This window comes from Oryctolagus cuniculus, chromosome 7 (genome assembly GCF_051225735.1).
Source record: "Oryctolagus cuniculus isolate XC-2025 breed Fujian yellow rabbit chromosome 7, ASM5122573v1, whole genome shotgun sequence".
Taxonomy (NCBI): Eukaryota; Metazoa; Chordata; class Mammalia; order Lagomorpha; family Leporidae; genus Oryctolagus; species Oryctolagus cuniculus.
The window spans coordinates 12,525,447-12,545,709 of record NC_142873.1 but is presented as its reverse complement, the minus strand read 5'-3'; the positions used below and the strand labels follow the sequence as shown (position 1 = coordinate 12,545,709).

Below are 20,263 nucleotides of genomic sequence, written 5' to 3'. Positions count from 1 at the left end.
GTCCTCACCTTCTGCTTTGCCCTCATGGTGCCTGAGTCCAGTTCTGCCAGACTACCTGGACCTGCTTTCCAAAGATTTTGTTCCCATATTAAGTATTTATTTTAGGAGTAAGGTGTATTTTTTATACTATGGTAGAAATTTGTTACACAGAACATGTCTACTAATAAGATTATTATTAAATAAAAACAATATATTATCCATGAATCATTGGTATGTTGTATGTGTAGGTTAAAGTTTTTTGTATTTGGGGGGAATTCATTCATTTTTGAATGGTCTTAGAATGCATTTTCTTCTATATTTTTAAAATACTGGAAGAAAGATGCCTGCTATAGATTGCTTTTTAATTACTTTTTGCTGACATGTTCTTTTTTTTTTTTTTTTTACAAAAACTATTTATTTGAAGAGACAGTAAGAGACTCAGATATCTCCCATCTGTCCAAATGCCCACAGTGGTTGGGGTTGGGCTGGGGCCAAAGCCAGCAACTAGGAATGCTATCCAGGCCTCTCTTCTGCATGGCAGGAAGCCAGTTACTTGAGCCATCAACACTGCTTCCCAGGTCTGCATTACCAGGAGGCTGGAGTCAGGAATTAGAGTTGGGAATCCAACTCAAGTACTCTAATGAGAGACACAGGTGTCTTATCTGCCAGGGTAATTGCTCAGCCTTGTACATGATATTTAATATTCAGTCTTTAACACATTTTTAGAGACAGATTAGTTTGTGCCACAAGGATTGTAAACAATACTGAAAGCTTCCAAAAGTCAAAAATTAACAAGAAATGTTACTATAAAGCAGTGCCCAGCAAACCACAGCCACTAGAACAAGTCTGCCTGCCTATTTTTTGTTATAAACCTTTTTTTTTTTTTTTTTTTTTTTGACAGGCAGAGTGGACAATGAGAGAGAGACAGAGAGAAAGGGCTTCCTTTTGCCGTTGGTTCACCCTCCAATGGCCACCGCGGCCGGCGCGCTACGGCTGGCGCACCGCGCTGATCAGATGGCAGGAGCCAGGTACTTCTCCTGGTCTCCCATGGGGTGCAGGGCCCAAGCACTTGGGCCATCCTCCACTGCACTCCCGGCCCACAGCAGAGAGCTGGCCTGGAAGAGGGGCAACCGGGACTAGAACCCCGTGTGCCGATGCCGCAAGGTGGAGGATTAGCCTAGTGAGCCATGGCACCGGCCCTATAAAAAGATTTTATTTGAACAGCGCCACTCCTGATTACTTGCATAGTGTGTTTGGCTGCTTTCTTTCCCTTGGATAGCTGAGCAAAGCTTCAGCACGTACTGTCTGGCCCTACACAGGAAATGTTTGCCAGCCCCTGCTCCAGGAAGTAAGTGATAAAGCATCAGGGCTTCCATATTCCTTCATGAAAAGTTTACTGGGGTACAGATCTACATTTTTATTTTGTGAGGTGCATAGATTTTAGAGGATAGGATCAAAGTTGAATTCAGAATCTGATACATACTGTAGGTTGTAGGGTGACACACATTTTAATAGTGCCATGCTTGCTGTAAGAAGGGCCAAGTAAGAGGACTGGAAAGTGCCCCCTGGATTCATCAGCCAGCTTTCGTTGGTTTCATTAGTTTCTAACAGCTTTATTGAGATATAATTCACATACCATGCAATTCACCCATCACCACAATCAATTCTAGAATATTCATCACCAGTTCCGCTCAGCCAAATACCAAATTACTTTTTGTCTGTGTGAACTGGTCTATTCTGGCCGTTTCATATAAATGGAATCATAGCAGTATAAGGCCTTGTCTTATTTAGTGTAATATGTTTGAAGTTTTTCCAGGTTGTAGAATTGATCAGTACTATATTTCCTTTTATTGCCAAGTAATATTCCAGCATATTATGTATCATGTTTCCTTATGCATTCATGAGTTGGTGGACATTTGGGTTGTCCTTGGTGATGTTTTTAATGGAATGGTATGATAAAAATGAGTTTTATTTGTGGTGAATAAAAGGACATGGAAGGTAGAGATTGAGAAAGTTTAGGTGGCCTTTTCAGAAAGCGCAGTTCTAAAGGGAAGGAGAGAGAGGGTCTCCAGAGGAAGAGCAAGGTCCGGCAAAGCAAGGCAGGTTTGCAGGTTGGTTTTCAAAGACAGAGTATAGCGTTGTGCAGCTAAGAAACCCATGATCTGTGACCCAGTAGTTAAGACCCAAGCAAAGACCCAGCAGAGAACGTCATGATGTGGTAAGGCGTAAGTCTGAGAGAACCCCTGGTGCTGGAGAGATGAGGGCAAGCAGTCGCATTGTTGGTTTAGTTTTCGTTCGTTTAGATGTAAGCCTCCCTTGTGACTTACGGCAGCAGTGTTGAGCAGTGCTAGAGCACAGGTGCAGGGGCAGCTCTGTGACTGAGCAGGCGTAGAGCAAGGACAGGCGCGCAGTTGACTGTTTGGGTGAGTAAGTGAGACCAGGGCTGTGAGCCTTCACTGCTGGGTGGCTGCAGGTAGAGGGACGCGCGCGCTTGCGGTGTCAGCCCTGCTGAGCTCTGGCGTGCAGAGGGCTGCGCGTTCCCGGGAAGTAACCACAAGACTGCGCCTCAGCTGAAAGTCAGAGGAGAAGGTTCTTAGAAATGAAGATATATTGAGGATGAGGGGTAGAAATTGTTGCCAAGTGTGATTATGAAGCATAAGCAAAGATAGAAAGTGATGAGTGGCATTGGCGGCCTTGCAGGAGTAGATTCTGGGGCGCTGAGGGCATTTTGAGTTATTTTGTGGATTCTGTGAGGTAGGAATGCTTGGTTTCCTTGTCTAAAATTAGTTGACCAGAAATGTAACTAGCAATACTACAGCATTGATCTCCATGTCTTGCTTTATGCCAGTACAACATTGTTTTTGGTGGGCTTTTTTTTTTTTTTAAGATTTGTTTATTTATTTATTTCAAAGGCAGAGATACAGAAAGGGAAAAGTGGAGAGAGAGAGAGATCTTCCATCTGCTGGTTCACTCCCCAAATGACTTCAACAACTGGGGCTGGGCCAAGATGACTCCAGGAGCCAGGGCTTCTTCCAGGTCTCCCCTGTGGGTGCAGGGGCCCAAGCACTTGGGCCATCCTCTGCTGCCTTTTACAGGCGCATTAGCAGGGAGCTGGATCGGCAGTGGAACAGACATGACTCAAACCAGCACCCACATGGCATGCTGGTGTTGCAGGCCATGGCTTAACCCACTACACCACAGCATTGGCCCCAACAATGCTGTTTTGATTACTGTAGCTTTGTAATAAGCTGGTGGTAGTGTGTGTCTGTTCATTAATAAATGTGAATAGAACCCCAGGTCTAATTAAAAGAAGAATAGTGGGGAAAAAATCAGTGCATCATGGATATAAAGTAATTCTCCTGTATTTGAATATCAGTGAGATGCATCATTACAGGCCAAGTTAATATTTATTTGTTCTAATTTTTAATATCACTGATAATACAGATTTTAAGAGTTCTACAAGTTTAGTAATGGGCTCCAACTTGACTTAACTGTCATATACACCATAACAGTGTGTATCTTTAGACTCACCTTATTACAGTGACGAATTTCAGACTTCACTCTGATGTTAGATTCCTTAACATATATTTTAAGCAGAACATCTTCTCATTTTAATTAATTTTAAGACATGCAACATCTCTCCCAGTTTAGATCTGGGTAGTCAAATGACATCTCCTTACTGATTGGCACACAGTCTTCTTATCGAGAATCAGTTTCACTTTCCTTTACAGGAGAAAAGTTTCATAATTCCTTGCATAAAAATCTTCAAAAGTATGTCCCAGAGTTCTTCCAAATTGATAACAACAAAAAGAATAAATAAAGGTAAAGGTGAGCTTTTATCTTGCTAAACTAACATGAAGTACTCTGTAAATGGAGTGGGTGGTTCTCACATACATAGTTCAGTACAATAACAGAAGATACTGTTAATTTTATTTGTATGATTTGAATCTTATTAAAATTGTGTGTATCTGTAAATATTTCATCCTAAATGTGTAAATCACCTGTCTTGATTAATGTAAATAGTAGTAACTATGTGTCTGTTGAGGATAAACATCTTTCCCTGTGCCCATGACTGCAATGATTCTGAAGATGGTGTCCCTTGTCTAGTAGTATGGTAGACTCCGGAGGGCAGAGGGTGACGGGTTGCAGTTACTCTGCTCTGGAATCTGTGTGTATTTAACATAGATTCCTGGGAGGAGAATTTGTAATCTGAGTGTTTCTCTCAAAAATGAGATTTTTAAAACTATGAAGTTTAGACATGCTTCCTTTGTTAATTTATATCCACGTACTTAAGACTTTCCTTGCATACTTTCTGCATGGAAAGTCCCAAGGGAGTACCAGTTTCTAAAACATGTCTGATTACAAATGGTTAAGCTTTGTACCAACATGCTAACAATTGTCCACCTCTAAGTAAGTGTGATAGTACAGCACTAGTCGTGTAGTACCTGCACACCATATCTTTAAGAGAAGAAAATTGTGTATTGATTGATTATGATATTTATTGGGTCATAATGTATTTAAATTTTCCTTAATGCATATGTTAGTGATTGTTTACTGTGATAAAGTGCAAAGAGGTCTTCAGGAGTGATCCTACATAGGAAGAATTACCTCATGTCACTGGTCACTTCTCAATTAAAAGTTCCATTAGCAGATGATTCCTGCTGCTGGTGTGGATCCTGATTGCATTTTATTGCCTGTAAATCAGGATCCAGACAGGGAATAAATAAACAGCTCAAGGATGTGGTAATGTCATCTTGAACTTTTTTTTACAGATAGAAGCACCTAGGTCCATTTAAGCCAATTAAGTTCAGAATATTTATTGAAGTAAATCCTTTATCATATTTGAATTCTATTTGAAAATGGCTCCTTTTTTTTCTTGCTTCAGAATATTGATTTAATTGGGACAGAATACCAATAAATCAGATTGTTTGATAACATCTTGGTCATATATTTGCAAATTTTAATTAACAAATTGTGTAACTTCAGTATGGTTTATAATTTTGTATTTCAGTAGAATTCAGTATGCACTTAATGTGCATTAAGTGTAATATTGACAGTTAACAGTTTATCTTGACATTTTCAAAAGTTAGAAAAATTTATTCTTTATCGTTAGAGTTCCTTTAGTAAATGCACACTGAATTTGCTGAGGTGGATGTTAGTAATTTGAATTGCCTGTCTCTGAAGTGGGTGGCAGAGTTCCTCTATTGTAGTATGTCGCTTTGAACCTTCAGCTCAGCCCGCAAGGACGTGGTAGACTCGGGCTTCTGCGCTCCACTGGCCGAGGACTAGTACTCTCATCTCTCAGGCCGACGTATGTTTTCCCTTGGACTTTGTAAACATAACATTCAACAGATAGTGGATCGTGCTATGCTCAGCACACAGTCTTCCAGACAATACGAAGACTGTTCTCTACGTCACGAGCAAACTTGCTCTGAATCTCCCAGTTGTCTGCAGTGGACCATTCATTATGAGTTGTTCTTACTGACCTACTTCTTGAAGCAAAAGAAGTTAAAGAGAATAATTTAAAAATGATTGCTATATTTGAATTTTGCCCGTTCTGAGAGTCGTACCTGCTTTTTTGTTGTTATTAAAAATTTATTATTTATTTAAAAGACAGAGTTACAGAGACAGAGGGAGAAACAGAGAGAGAGATCTTCTATCCCTTGATTCACTCCCCAAAAGGCCACAACAGTGGGAGCTGGGCCAGACCAAAGCCAGGAGCCAAGAGCAGCTTATGGGTCTCCTGTGAGTTTGCAAGGGCCCAAGCACTTGGGCCCTCCTCCGTTGTTTTCCCAGGTATATTAGCTGGGAGCTGGATCAGAAGTGGAGCATCCAAGACCCCAACCAGAACCTAGATGGGATGCTGGTGTCGTGTCAACAGGTAGTGGCTTTACCAGCTAATCCACAGTGCTGGCCCCCATACATGCTTTTACAGCATACTAATAACCACAGTTTATATCCTTTCACATTAAAAACAAAGTATTTGTAGATCTGGAGGTAATCCTTCTTGTAAATTAAGATCGGAGGGTTTTTTAAGTAATTTTATTTATTCAAAATTAACCACGAAATAAAAATGACCGGTATATTCCTGAATTCCCCTGGATTCCAGTTTGCAAATAATATTCTTGTCATCGTTTTAGCTGCTCAAGATACTTGCCAAAATTATATCTGTTCTTGGATAAAATAAATCTTACTATTGAATTACTCCTTTCCTTTATTATTATTTGTTTGAGAGCCAGTGAAACACAGAGAGAGAGAGCGAATGCGAGCTCCCCTCTGCTCGTTCACTCCCTGCATACCTCCTTGCTGGGGCCCGGGCGTGAGCTGGTTCCCAGGTGGATGACGGGACTCGGTCACCTGAGCCATCATTGCCCTGGAGAAGCAGTCAGGAGCAGCACGGGGCCATAAACCTATTGGACGCTGGCATCTTAACCTCCAGGCCAAACAGCCGCACCCCTGTTTATTTTTTAGGCACTCGCAAGTAAGAGTTAAACATCTGAATTCCTGAGAACGGGTCAGTGTTACGCGGAGGCTGTTCTCCGCTTTCTAAGCCATGTGAGGCTGTCCCATGAGGGGCAGCAGTTTGGTCACCCCGGGGACGTCTGCATCCATGTTGCAGTTCCGGGATTCAGTCCCAGCGACTCTGCTTCCATCCAGCTTCTTGCTGACATTCATCCTGGGAAGCAGCAGTGATGGCGCAAATGCTTCCAGCTTCAGCCTGGCCCAGCCCGGGCTGTTGTGGGCATGTGGGGCTGAGTCAGAAAAGGGTCTCTCTCCTCTGTCTCTCTCTTTCTGTCACTTTGCCTTTCAAATAAAATGAAAATAAATAAATGAAACAATTTTAAGAACTGTCACATGAAAATTAGAAACAGTCTTACTGGTCTTATGTGACCAGTATGCTGTTTTTCACTGCTTGGTTTTTTTGTGTATGCAATAAGGACAGTAAATATCTAATAAGATTCCATTCATTTAGATCCTTTTAAAATATTTAAATATTTATTTAGATTAAGTAAACATGACTTTAGGAAAAGCAAACCAAATGAAATATTGAGCTTAGTTATTCTTAAACTTGATCAGCTTTGGCAAGTGGACAGACCAGGTGGGAGGGGATTCCTGGTTTTACCAACGGAGGGAGGACATGACCTGAATTATGTTTTAATGGCTCTCCTTAGCTTTGGTGTTATAAATAGCTTAGACTGGGTAGGAAGTCAGCTAGGTGTATTACAGTCATTCAGGTTGAGTGATGATGTGTGTTAGTCCTGGGCGTTAGTGGTGGGGAGAAGTCATATTCAAGGAGCTTTGCTGAAGAATCAGATTTGAAGATGGGGGAAAAAGAAGGCAAAGGGACAGCATGGTTTTTATTATGAGACTGGAACGATGGCGGTGTTATTGTGGAAGCTTGCTTACACGATTCAGGCAGGAGATCTGGGGACAGATAAGCAGATGTTTGGTTTTCCTTAATTTGATGATTAACTATGACACATGCACATGGAGCCTATAGATAGGCAGGTGAATATATAGGCCTGGGGTTAAGGGGCAAGATCTAGACTTGGCCATCAGCATTCAGATTGAATTTAAGGTCACCAGACTGGGTGAGGTCACTCAGGGAGCAGGTGCAACTGGAGATCAAGAGGAGCTGAAGCAGAGTCCCAAGGCATTTGGGGTGTAGAGTTCAGGGAGTGAGGGGAGATGTAGCAGTAGGACTTCTGGAGAAGCAGCTCCAAAGACAGAAACAGGGAAGCATAGAACTAAAGCAGTGTTTCAAGGGAAAGAGAGGGGTGAATGTCATTTGTTAGTAGAAAATAGCTTGAATAATATCAAGACTGGGCCGTGGCCATGTCATTTAGCAGGATGGACAGTTCCATGGAGTGATGAAGGCAAAGCCTCACCAGGTGGACTAAAAATAGTGACAGCAGCATCTTCCTAGAGATTCCCACGCAAAGTATTCATATCCTCTACCCTGTATCTGTAGATGTACCCAACTACAGTGTGTCTATGTGTTCACCAAAATATATGTGTGAGAATGTTTATAATAACACTAAATAGCTCCCAAACTGGAAACCCTTCACGTGCCCTTCCAAAGTACAATAAGTAATAAATTATGGAATGTTCACATGAACTGTTAGGTGAGTAGAGTACAGCTACTCAAAATATGGGTGAGCGGCACAAACCAGTTGAGTGAAAGAAACAGACACAAGAGTGCCTGGAAGTTCAAAAAATAGGCAGACCTACCAGATGTGTTGGTAAGGCAGGATGGTGATGCTCCCTGGAGGGCAGTGGCTGGAAGAGGGCGCTGAAGGACTTCTGGGTGCCAATTCCTGTGTCGTGGACTGAGTGCTTTTACACGAGTGTGTTCCTGTGAAAACGGAGCTGTGCACTTGTGACATGCTGCTGCAGTCGGCTTCAGGTAGTCATAAAGGAAGCTAAGCGAAGAATTAAGGCAGCTGTTAGAGCTCGCTCTCGGGGAGTGTTGTGTAAGGACGTGGGGCGAATAGAGCTTCCTCTTAAAGATGGGGGAATAACAGCAAGTGTGTGTGCTCTGGAAATCAGTTAGTGGAGTCGCTGCTGGCAAGAGGGTCAGCGCCCGTGAGGAGAGTGTGGCGTCGTTACTGAAGCAGCGGTGCCATAGTGCAGGGGCGGGGGCAGTCCCCCAGAGCAAAGCTGCAGCAGGCGGGGCATGAGAGATCAGTGAGGTGGTGTCTGTTCTGGATGATGGGGTTGGGGTGGGGAGGGTTCTCCAAGGATGGTTCCCAAACCAGCAGCATCACCTGAGGACCTACCGAACCTGAAACTCTAGAGGTAGGGCCCCCAGCCCTCCGGGGGACTCTGATGCACACTAAAATTTGAGAATTGCACTAGGGAAATAGAATAGGACTGCCACTTAGCCTAGGACTTCCTTGAGGCCAGATCCTAAGTGAGATGAGACCAGTCAACCATGTTAGGTGGTTGTTCTTCAACCGTAATCGGTTATGCATCTGACTAGGGTGGGGAAGAGTTTGATTGAATGAAACATGGTCTGTTTTATTTTTGTTGTTGTTTTTGTTTGTTTAACCATGTAAATAAAAGAGAGATGAGTAGAGCACACACGGAGTGTAGGGAATGATCACAAAAGCCAGCCTTTAGGGGCAGCCACTCAGCAGGCAGTGAGAATCCCACCGCTGACTACCTGGGTTTGGCTCCAGCTCCAGCTCCTAACGCCAGCTTCCTGCTGTTAGACCACCCAGACCCTGGGTGATTTCTGGCTCCTGGCCTAAGCCCAGCTCTGACTGTTATGGACATCTGGGGAACGAAACAGTGGGAGGCATCCTCTCCAGTTCTTATGGGGAAAAAAAGTCAACCTATGAAACGGGCTATTCAGGAGGAAATTATTCCATAAACGGAGACCTGAGGGGAAGAGAAGCTGAATTGGAGATAAAAGCCCGAGGAGTTGAGGGAATTCAGGAAGCACTGTACAGAGGAGGGAAGGGAATGGAGTTATGGAAGGGGCTGAATTGCTGGTGATAGGACTAAAAGAACAGATGGCCTGTTGGAGTACAAGGACAGCCAGGATGTCAGAGTGATGATCACTTGGGGGTCATTGAAGTCACAAGAAGACTGTTGGAGATATGGTGATTATGGAGAGCTGAAGGCTTGAAATGAGGAGGCAGTGATGTCCACAGGGGTACAGGGGGTGCCCTGGCTCAGTGCTTGTGATTCAAAGCCAGGGGAATCTTAGATGGGAGGAGGAGAAGTATAGTCTAGAAATGGCGTTGAGAAACAAAGGAATCCTACCCTCACCTCTGTTCGCAGTGGCATCAGAGTGTGGAAGAAAACAGCAGTGAAAGGCAGAATTACAGAGACAGATCTTCCTTCCATTGGTTCACTCTCCACTTGGCTGTCATGGCCAGGGCTGGGCCAGATCAAAGGCAGGAGCAAGGAGCTTGACTTTCTTCTGGGCCTCCTGCATGGGTGCTGGGGCCCAAGCACTTGACCATCTTCCACTACTTTCCCAAGTGGATTAGCAGGGAGCTGGATCAGAAGTAGAGAAGCTGGAACTACAACTGACACCCATATGGGATGCTGGCACTGCAGGCGCGGCAGTGGTGCCTTTACCCACTCCAACAGTGCCAGCATTGTGGGGGAGTTGGAACTCCCGTGCATTGCTATGGGAATGTAAAATACTGCAGCCACATTGGAAAACAGTCTGGCAGTTTCTCAAAGAATTAGCTACATTTTGACCCAGCAAACATAAATGCACAGAGACACCTATACACAGATGTTAGCAGCCGCATTATTCATAATAGCCATAAGGTAGAAATGTATCAAAGGCCCAAGAGCTGAACAATGGAGAAACAGAGAGTGGTCCGTCTGTATAGTGGGGTACTCAGCCACGAAAAGGGATGAAGCACTGACATGCTAGGACATGGATGAACCTTGAAAACAGTGGGAAGTGACAGAGGCCAGTCACAAAAGGATGGGTGCCGCATGACTACATTCCTAGGTACTGGCCAGAACTGGGGAATCCAGGGACGGAAAGCAGACGAGTGACGGCTGGCCGAGGGTTGGGTGGGATGAGGAGGGCCAGCTGATGGGTGTCAGATTTCTTTCTGGGGTGATGAAAATGTTCAAAAGGTGATTGTGGTGATCATTGTACAACTCTGTGACTATAACAGGAACTGATGATTTTATTTTTATTTTCAATGGGTGAACTGTAAGGTGTGTGGATTATATCTCAATAAAGCTGTAATATAGTGATTGTGATACAGCCCACAGTAAAGGAGTTAGAGTTTTTAAACCTGGGAAATGTTTCCTTTTGCTTACTGAGGATAGTTCTTGGTTATTTGACTCAAGACTGGACGTCCGTGTTTTTTTAACTTCTTGTGGCGTTGAGAAGCAGAGGTATCAACTGTCAGAAGTGCTCAGCTATCTGCTGCTTGTGGGTAGAGATGAGAACGTGGGCTTGTTTCCTTTGGTCCTGAGATGTAAGTTTGTTTGCGTTTTACTCTCCCAGAAGTATTTTGGTGAGCAGGGAAGCGTATTTCTCTTTTGGGGGTGGAATTTGGGAGCTGTGGACCAGAAGCCAGAGACGAGCGTGAGTGAGGGTCGCGTCCACGCTGGTTGGGACGATGTTCGTGTTGTGGATTGGTTTCCGGGCATCCAGTGAGAAAATGGACTGTGAGGAGTGGTGTTTGCATCTTCACCCACCCAGCATTCCTACAGGTGTTCTGACAGAGAAGTTTAAGAGGAGAAGGGCCCACTCTGTGGTGCTGCCTGCTGGGGTTTAGGAAGTCAGTACTGACAACCTGGGTGGTATTTCGGGATTTCCAAGGGTGCCCACTCGGTTATTCCTTTTTCTTCAAATAGCAGCTAGACTCTGCTCGTTTGCTGAGTCATGAATAAATGGTTCCACTCAACCCTTCTGATATTTAAAGAAGCACTGTCATGCACTTGGCGGCGCAGGGCAGGCAGCAGTGAGCGGAGTCGCAGCCTGCACTTGGGGAACTCAGTGTCCTCCCAGGTCATGGTCACGTAAGTGAAACACTGTGTGGCAACACAGATGTTTAATTCAGTGTCAAGGTGGCCGGGAGAACAGAGGAGTCACAGGATTTTTTTCTTCGCAAACCCGTTCTTCTTAGATGCTAAATGCCAGTGTTTAAAGTGGTCCCTAGCATATATGCATTCGCGGATGTCAGTTAAGTGAATGGGTACCATGTGTTGTACTTGGACTGCTACATTAAAGATCAGGTGTATTACCTGCCTGGTAGGGGCTCAGGTACCACATCACTAGTGGTCCCAAGCAAGAGACTGTGTGTGTCAGTATCTAATTAGTAATTCTAAAGCATAACTATTAAATAGTATGTTACTATTAGTATACTCAAAAGCCCTTATTTTACATTTTAAAATGTATTTATTGAAAAATGTATTTTTGAGAGCACAAGAGAAAGTGCTCCCATCCTCTGGCTTACTCCCCAGATGCTCACAATTGCCAGGACTGGACTGCGGCTGAGTCTAGCACTTGGTCTCCTTCATGGGGGCCAGGAGCCCAGTGACTGAGCCATCACCACTGCCTGACAAGGTGCACTTTAGCAAGAAGCTGGAGTCAGGAGCGGGAGCTGGGAATCGAACCCAGGCACTCTGATACGGAAGATGAACATCTTAACTGCTAGACCAAATGCCTGCCCCACATGTGTTATTTTTTAAGCTATGTGTGGTTAGCATGATTTGAAATAATTAAAATTATCTCCTTGCTCATTAGGATGGCTTTAAAGCAAGGCATCTTTTCTTATATAGTTTTCAGATTAAGTTATAAATGTTCACTTCAGAACTACCTGAAGATTGATAGGGATGCATTTGAAAAGCATTATTTTTTTATTGATTCTTAATGTAGTAAATTACTGAAGTTATTTGGCAGCAAACAGAAGTGGCCTGTGGTGTGCCTCACATTTATTCTCCTGATAGAGCCACAATCTGCATTAATTGCACTACGACTGCACTCACTTATATTAAAAGGCTTCTACTATAATTAATCCTTTTTATTTCAAATCATTTTGGCACAATTTCGAGCTATAAACACTCATAAAAGACAGACAGTTGAAAAATACGTTATAGGTTTTTTCCATATACCTATTGCTATTTTTTCATGACAAGTAGTTATTGATATGCTTCTAGAAACAAGCATGGTGCAGCTGACTGAGAATTAAAGCCAATGTGAAAAATGCTAAGTGGATTATTTTGCATAAAAAATAGGCCGTTTTTGAAGTTGTGTAATTAACCTGTGTTTGGAAAATACCTTGATTTATGCTTACATTTGTATCTCAGTTGCATACATTATGGAAATTTAATTTATAATCCATTTAGCTGATGCAATCATAGTTTTTAGTGCTATCATTTATTAGTGCTTGTATATTAAATGCTCTGAAGGTTTAAACCTGCCTTCTGTAAAAAATTATACCTATGCATTTACATTTTATGAGTCGCAGTGGGATTTCTGTTTAAAATGCAGGTAGCTCTGATACATTTAAAAGAATTTTGCTGGTTTATTGTTACTAATGCAGAAATGGCAAACAATGACCTTGTATATTGAACATAGCATGATTTACACTTCCAGTTTACTTTTAAAGTCCACTGTACAAATGAGGGCTTTTCTTCAACACCTGGAATCAATCATGTAGTTTTATGCAGGATGTTGTTCTTGACTTTGAACTCATCATTCACTTAGAAGTAATGATCTTTATAAGTGCTCTAGGTTAATAGTAGTGACCATTCTTAACTTTAGCAAACTGTGGCTTTTCAAAACAACTCTATATTGTCAGTAGATGACCAAATGCTAGTTGCCATTTTGTTACTCATTCCCTCATTAGAAATATTTTTTTTCTTTTGTTGTCTTTCCAAAATTAACTGAGTAATCATTAATATTCACATCAGAAATAAAAGCACAAGACTGTGACACTTCAGTTTACCTGGCAAAGAGCAACGTGGGCTTCCTAGAAAGAGTTGCTTTCTCAATTGCTGGGGGATTGCAGCCGCAAAGGCCTGGCCCCCTGGGTGATCTTGAGCCTCAGATTTGTGAATTCACACAGATCTGCCTTCCTAGATCTCAAGTCTCCAGTGTAGTGTGTGCGATGTGGTCTGGTGATGGCCTCTTGGTTGTAAGAGTGACTTCTGAGTTGACAGTCTGGTGAATGAATGGTTACCCCATAGTCGAAGTTTTTGTGGAAGCTTTTGTTGCAGCATTTCATGAGTTGCATAACAGCACTGCATCTTAAAACTGTGGGATAAAGTGGATCTGGATGCATTACAGCAGATACCATTGCAGTGATGTGCAAGGTGGGCATCATCCATCCTCCTCCTCTGTCTTGTCCTTCCTGTCGTCCCTCGGGCCGCTGAAAATCCTGAGTCCGAGGAACTCTAGAGCAGGGTTTTTGAGAACCGGAGAGGGCGTCTACTTGAAAACTAGGCCCCGAGGTCTTCACCACCACGTGGGGATGCTTCCTCCCTGGCCTGAGAATAGAGGGGAGAGAGCATCTGTGGGATCACTGTAAATACCTGTCTCTGTAGATTAGGTATCCTGACAATAATGGCATTTGTAGAGGAAATCCAAATTTCCTTCTAGTTTCTGTAGGTCCATTCATTAAGTTAGGGAAATGTTCAGATAGGGCAAATGGAAATGAAGATAACTGATGTCCTACTTAGACATCATGTACATTTAAGAAATAATAACCAGGGGCCAGTGCTGTTGCATAGCCAGTAAAGCCGCTGCCTGCAGTGCTGGCATCCCATATTGGTGCTGGTTCGAGACCCAGCTGCTCCACTTCGTATCCAGCTCTCTGCTGTGGCCTGGGAAAGCAGTAGAAGATGGCCCAAGTCCTTGGGCCCCTGCACAAACATGGGAGACCTGGAAGAAGCTCCTGGCGTCAGATCAGCACAGCTCCAGCTGTTATGGCCATCTGGGGAGTGAACCAGTGGATAGAAGACCTCTCTCTCCCTCTCTCTCTGCCTCTCCTTCTTTCTCTGTGGGTAACTGTGGCTTTCAAGTAAAATAAATAAATAAATCTTTTTTTTTTTTTTTTTTTTTTTTTGACAGGCAGAGTGGACAGTGAGAGAGAGAGAGAGACAGAGAGAAAGGTCTTCCTTTTTGCCGTTGGTTCACCCTCCAATGGCCACTGTGGCTGGCGCACCGCGCCTATCCGAAGGCAGGAGCCAGGTGCTTCTCTTAGTCTCCCATGGGGTGCAGGGCCCAAGCACTTGGGCCATCCTCCACTGCACTCCCGGGCCACAGCAGAGAGCTGGCCTGGAAGAGGGGCAACCGGGACAGAATCTGGCGCCCCGACTGGGACTAGAACCCCGTGTGCCGGTGCCGCAAGGCGGAGGATTAAGCTAGTGAGCTGCAGCGCCGGCCAAAATAAATAAATCTTAAAAAATAAATAAGTAAAAAGAGATGATAACCAAAATCTTTATTAATAAACTTTGACAAGAAATATTTGTTCTAGCATCCAAGTCAATTTGTTAGAATAAAATACTAAGAATATTTTTGCAAATTTTGCAGTGCATTTCTGTTTCCTTGTTGGATTAACAGCCTTAGGCCATTGGAGTGTGTATTATATCAGGTGAGCCCCTGGCATTATATTGGAAACCTTGTATATTTTTACTTCCCACCTTCTTTTGGTAGGGACTGTCTGGAGATTAATACAATAGTGCCAACGGCTTGATTTAATCCAATGGCTTTTGTTGTCATTGAAGTATAAATTAAAACCCCAGTGGGACACCCCATTGTACCCAGCTTGAATGACTGCAATTAAGAAGGCTGACAACAGCAATAGCAGTCATAGTGAGAGTGTGGGCTAGTTGGAACCCTCTTACATCGCTGGTGGTAATTTTAAAAAAAAGTTTCTTGCATTTTAGAAAACAGCTTGGGCAGGGTCTAGTACAGTTACATGCCTAACACTTCTGCTCCCCACAAGTCTGCTTTTAAGTATATACTGAAAAGAAATCTCTGTGTGTGTATGTATGTGTGTGTGTCCATGACTGGTCCTAGCAGCCTTATTCATTAAAACCCAAAACTGGAAATAATTCACATGCCTACCACCAGGTGAAAAGTTAAAGAGAATACACAGCAATAAATAAAATAAAAGAGGAACAGGAACAGATGACGCTGTATAATTCCACGTAACAAAGATCTGGTCTGGCAGAACTTCTCTGTGGTGAAAGCAAACTGGGAGAGAGATTGACTGGAAGGCACAAGAGAACTTTCCAGGGTGTGATGGTTCTGTATCTTTATCTGTGTAGTGATTATACAAGTATAACCAAACATAGAAATTCATCCAGCTGTATGTGTAAGATTTGTACATCTTACTGCATGTAATTGTGCATTAAAATCCAAGTTTGGAGCCAACCATTTGCATTTGTTCATACCTTGTGATTATTTTTGTGTTGGAAAGGGAAGTGGAATAGCTGTGATAAAGATGGTGTGGTGTGCTAGAAGTGAATTGAACTGTGACCCCAAGAAAGCCACGTACAAGTCCCAGTAGCTTGTACCTGTGAGTGTGGCCTCATTTGGAAATAGAGTCTTGCAGATGTGATCATGCTGAGATGAGGTCGTGCTGGATTAGAGTGGGTTCCAGAAACCTGATGTCCATTGTCTTTTGAGAGAAGAAAAGATTGAGACATAAAGCAGGCCGGGGCCGTGGCTCAATAGGCTAATCCTCTACCTTGTGGCTCCAGCACACCAGGTTCTAGTCCCGGTTGGGGTGCTGGATTCTGTCCCGGTTGCTCCTCTTCCAGGCCAGCTCTCTGCTGTGGCCCGGGAGTGCAGTGGAGGATGGCCCAGGTCCTTGGGCCCTGCACCCGCATGGGAGACCGGGAGAAGCACCTGGCTCCTGGCTTCGGATCAGTGCGATGCACCGGCCGCGGCAGCCATTGGAGGGTGAACCAACAGCAAAGGAAGACCTTTCTCTCTCTCTCTCTCACTGTCCACTCTGCCTGTAGAAAAAAAAAAAAAAAAAAAAAGGATATAAAGCAGATACACACACAGCTAGAAGATAACCACATGAAGAGACAGGAACTGGAGTGCTGCACCACGAGTCAGGGAACACTAGTCATCACTGGAGATGCAGGAGCTGAGGGAGGCAGTGGAGAATTCTCCTAGAATGTACTTGTCAACCTCCATTTTCAGTGAAGGATTGGCTCTTAAATTCCCATTTCATATAATCATGCTGTGATTTCAACCCTTAATTGTCTGTCCTAGAATTTTGGTTAGGTTTTTTTTTTTTTTTTTTTTTTTTTTTTAAGATTTATTTATTTGAAATCAGAATTATGGAGAGGTAGTGAGAGAGAGAGAGAATATCTGACATCCACTGGTTCTCTCCCTAAATGGCTACAATGGCTAGAGCTGGGCCAATCTGAAGCCAGAGGCCAGGAGCTTCTTTGTGGTCTCCCGTGTGGATACAGGGGCTCATGGACTGGGCCATCTTCAGCTGTCTTCTCAGACACATTAGCAGGGAGCTGGATCAGAAGTGGAATGACTGGGACTCTAACTGGTGTGCGTATGGGATGATAGCATTGTGGGCGGCAGCTTTACCCACTATGCCACAGCGCTGGCCCCTGTTCCAGAGTTTTCAGCATACTGATTGCACGCACGGAACGCTTCAAATGTGGCCTGGCATGTGGTAAATATTGTTAACTGCCACCATCTTTGTCCCTGTTCTGGGAATAATAGCTGCTATATTGAGATTCTAACATGCGTTCTTTTATTTGAAAGGAGCATGAAGAGGAGCTTATATTAAGTGGTAATCTCTGTCCACTGCTCTTGTCTAAGGCTCTCTATGAAAACATGCTGGTGGAGCTGCCTTTTGCTGGCTTCTTCCTCTCCAAGCTGCTGGGAACAAGTGCAGACGTGGACATCCACCACCTGGCCTCCCTGGATCCTGAGGTGTATAAGAATCTGCTGTTTCTCAAGAGCTATGAGGGTGATGTGGAGGAGCTGGGGCTGAACTTCACCGTGGTGAACAACGACCTGGGAGAGGCACAGGTAAGGACGGCGTCCTGTACCTCTCGATCAGGGGCCCCAGTGCTACTCACGTGTCAGTGAGGAGGGTGATTCACGTTTCCTGCTCAGTGGCCATATTTCCTTTTGTGTGCAAGTAAAATGATGTTACATTGCTTGAGGTTTTTACACGTTTTAGTTAACAGAATAACTATGGCTTAGCGTCTGTAAGGGCCTGAATCACGTTAGCTGAGTTCAGTTCTCAGCTCCTTTGTATAACAGCCCTGCTCTCTGTCAAATTGTGTTCTTAAAGCCACTGGGAAGCCTTATTTCTTGTCTAGTTCTTGATGCTGGGTAGTAGCTGGTTCCGCACCTTCTTTTTTATCTGTCTGTCTATATCTATTTAAGAGACCATTTCAGAGAGAGAGTGAAAGGTCTTCCATCTGCTGATTCACTCCCTAAATGGCTGCGACAACCAGAGCTGGGCCGATCCAAAGCCAGGAGCCAGGAGCTTCCTCCTGGTCTCCTCTTTGGTTCCAGGGGCCGTCTTCCACTGCTTCTCTCAGGCCGTATGTAGAGAGCTGGAACTGAAGAGCAGCATCCGGGACAGGAACTGGCGCCCGTCGTGGGTGCCAGCCCCTCCACACCTTCCTAACAGGAGCCTTTGCATTGGTTAACAAATCCGCTCATTCTTCGCCCTCTCAGCTACCTTGGAGGCACCAACACTGTTGTCTTGGATATATTTCTGACCTTCTTACCCATGTAGTTACTCTGCTTATTTTTTATCTTGTTTTTCAATGACCCATGTTAGAAGACTCAAACTAACCTTCTTAGTAACAGCTTCATTGAGAAGTCATAATCTTTTCTGAATCTAGGAGCTGAATTTTAACTGTAAAAAATATTGTTATCTTTCAACTTTGTAATTCTTTCTCTAAGTTGATATTATTTCTTGGTTTCTAACTTTTTACCTGGCTTGAAAAACAGCTGTGTATAAAATACTGTCGGTTAAATAGTTTACTGACACAGGATACTCTTTAACCTAAACCTCCAAGTCGCCAGCTCTAACATTGCATTTTGGTAAACACACATATTGAACAAGTTGGATTCATGCAGTTTTCATTATTTTGTATCACATTATTCCTTACCACCAAACCTATTCTTTATCTCTTTATTCATTCATTAGACATTTATAGCAGTGTTTTTCAGTTGTTATGCTGTATGTTTTGTGGTTTGTGTTTTTTTGTGTTTTGTTTTTGTTTTTGTTTTTTTAAGCATAAGAGGGTACACATTCTCATAAGAGAGTCAGTATGACCTATGCTGTATCAGATAAGCTTATTTTAGAAGTAGGTCAAGGGGCCGGCACTGTGGCATAGTAGGTTAAACCTCTGTCTGCAGTGCTGCCATGCCAAATGGGTGCCAGTTCTAGTCCTGGCTGCTCCACTTCCGATCTAGCTCTCTGCTATAGCCTGGGAAAGCAGTGGAAGATGACCCATGTCCTTGGGCCCCTGCACCCGTGTGGGAGACCCAGAAGAAGCTGCTGGCTCCTGGCTTTGTATCAGCACAGCTTCAGCCAGTGGGGCCATTTGGGAAGTGACCCAGTGGATAGAAGATCTTTTTCTGTAACTCTACCTCTCAAATTAAAAAAATAAATCTTTCCAAAAAAGTGTGTCAAAAGAACAAGCACAAAACTCCAAATATGCCCAGGAAAGCTGCCTAGAATAGACCCTGGCTGGGTTATTAGGAGCTTACCTGGAAGGTTATTTAGAAGTGGCTGAAGGTGAGAACATACGTGGGTTGGGTGTTGGAGATCTAACCCTGCCAAGAAGACTAAGCTTCACAAAGACTGATCATAGATTCAGAAAGAGAGCTGATGTGTGAGTTCATAGCTGCCCATGGGTGTTTCAGTACTTCAGTGTAAGGTGTCCTAAACAAAACAGGTACATTGGAGCCGTGTGGGTATGGGAGTGGGGGAGCATTTGATGCCGCAGTTAACCCATTTGCCATATCAAGAGTTCTAGTCCCAGTCGGGGCGCCGGATTCTGTCCCGGTTGCTCCTCTTCCAGGCCAGCTCTCTGCTGTGGTCCAGGAGTGCAGTGGAGGATGGTCCAAGTCCTTGGGCCCTGCACCCGCATGGGAGACCAGGAGAAGCTCCTGGCTCCTGGCTTCAGATCGGCGCAGCACGCCAGCCTCAGTGGCCATTAGGGGGTGAACCCACAGAAATGGAAGACCTTTCTCTCTCTCTCTCTCACTGTCCACTCTGCCTGTCAAAAAAATTAAAAAAAAAAAAAAAAAAAAAAAGAGTGCTTGGGTTTCCACCCTGGGTCCCTGCTGCTTGGGAGCCCTGGATTTAGTTCTAGGTTCCTGCTCTGGCCTGGCACAGTCCCCAGCTATTGGAACCCTTTAGGGATTAAACCAGCAGAAGTGCTCTCACTCTCTGTCTCTCTCTCTCTCTCTCTCTCTCTCAAATAAATAGTTTGTGAAAGCAAATACCTCATGTAAGTGGAATCATACAGTATTTGCGTTTTTGTGACTGGCTAATTTCATTTAGCATAAAAGTTCTCAAGGTTCACTTACATTGTATACATAACAGAAGTTCCTTTATGTAACTGAGTAGTACTGCGTCTTATGGACAGACCACATTCTGGTTATCTATTCTTCTGTTGCTAGACATTTGGGTTCCTTCCGTATTTCAATTGTGGTGAATGACATTGCAGTGAACATGCGTGTGCAAGTCTTGGAGACCCCGCTCACAGTTCCGTTTGAGTGTATACCTAGAAGTGGAGTACCTAGATCGTGTGGCAGTTTGATGTTTGCTTCTGTGAG

General features: G+C 43.8%; 1 protein-coding gene across 4 annotated transcripts in view; it reads left to right on the top strand.

The window, feature by feature from the left end:
* UBE3C (ubiquitin protein ligase E3C) overlaps positions 1–20,263 on the top strand; it is a 122,853-nt gene that overhangs the window by 82,404 nt on the left and 20,186 nt on the right. For 3 of the 4 annotated variants that reach the window (XM_017345649.4, XM_002715019.6, XM_070077217.2), the window contains one exon: positions 17,273–17,485. In XM_017345649.4, coding sequence (XP_017201138.1) covers positions 17,273–17,485 — 213 coding nt within the window. Of the gene's footprint in view, positions 1–3,710; positions 3,802–17,272; positions 17,486–20,263 lie in introns of all 4 variants that reach the window. The other variant, XR_016236940.1, reaches the window with a different exon arrangement.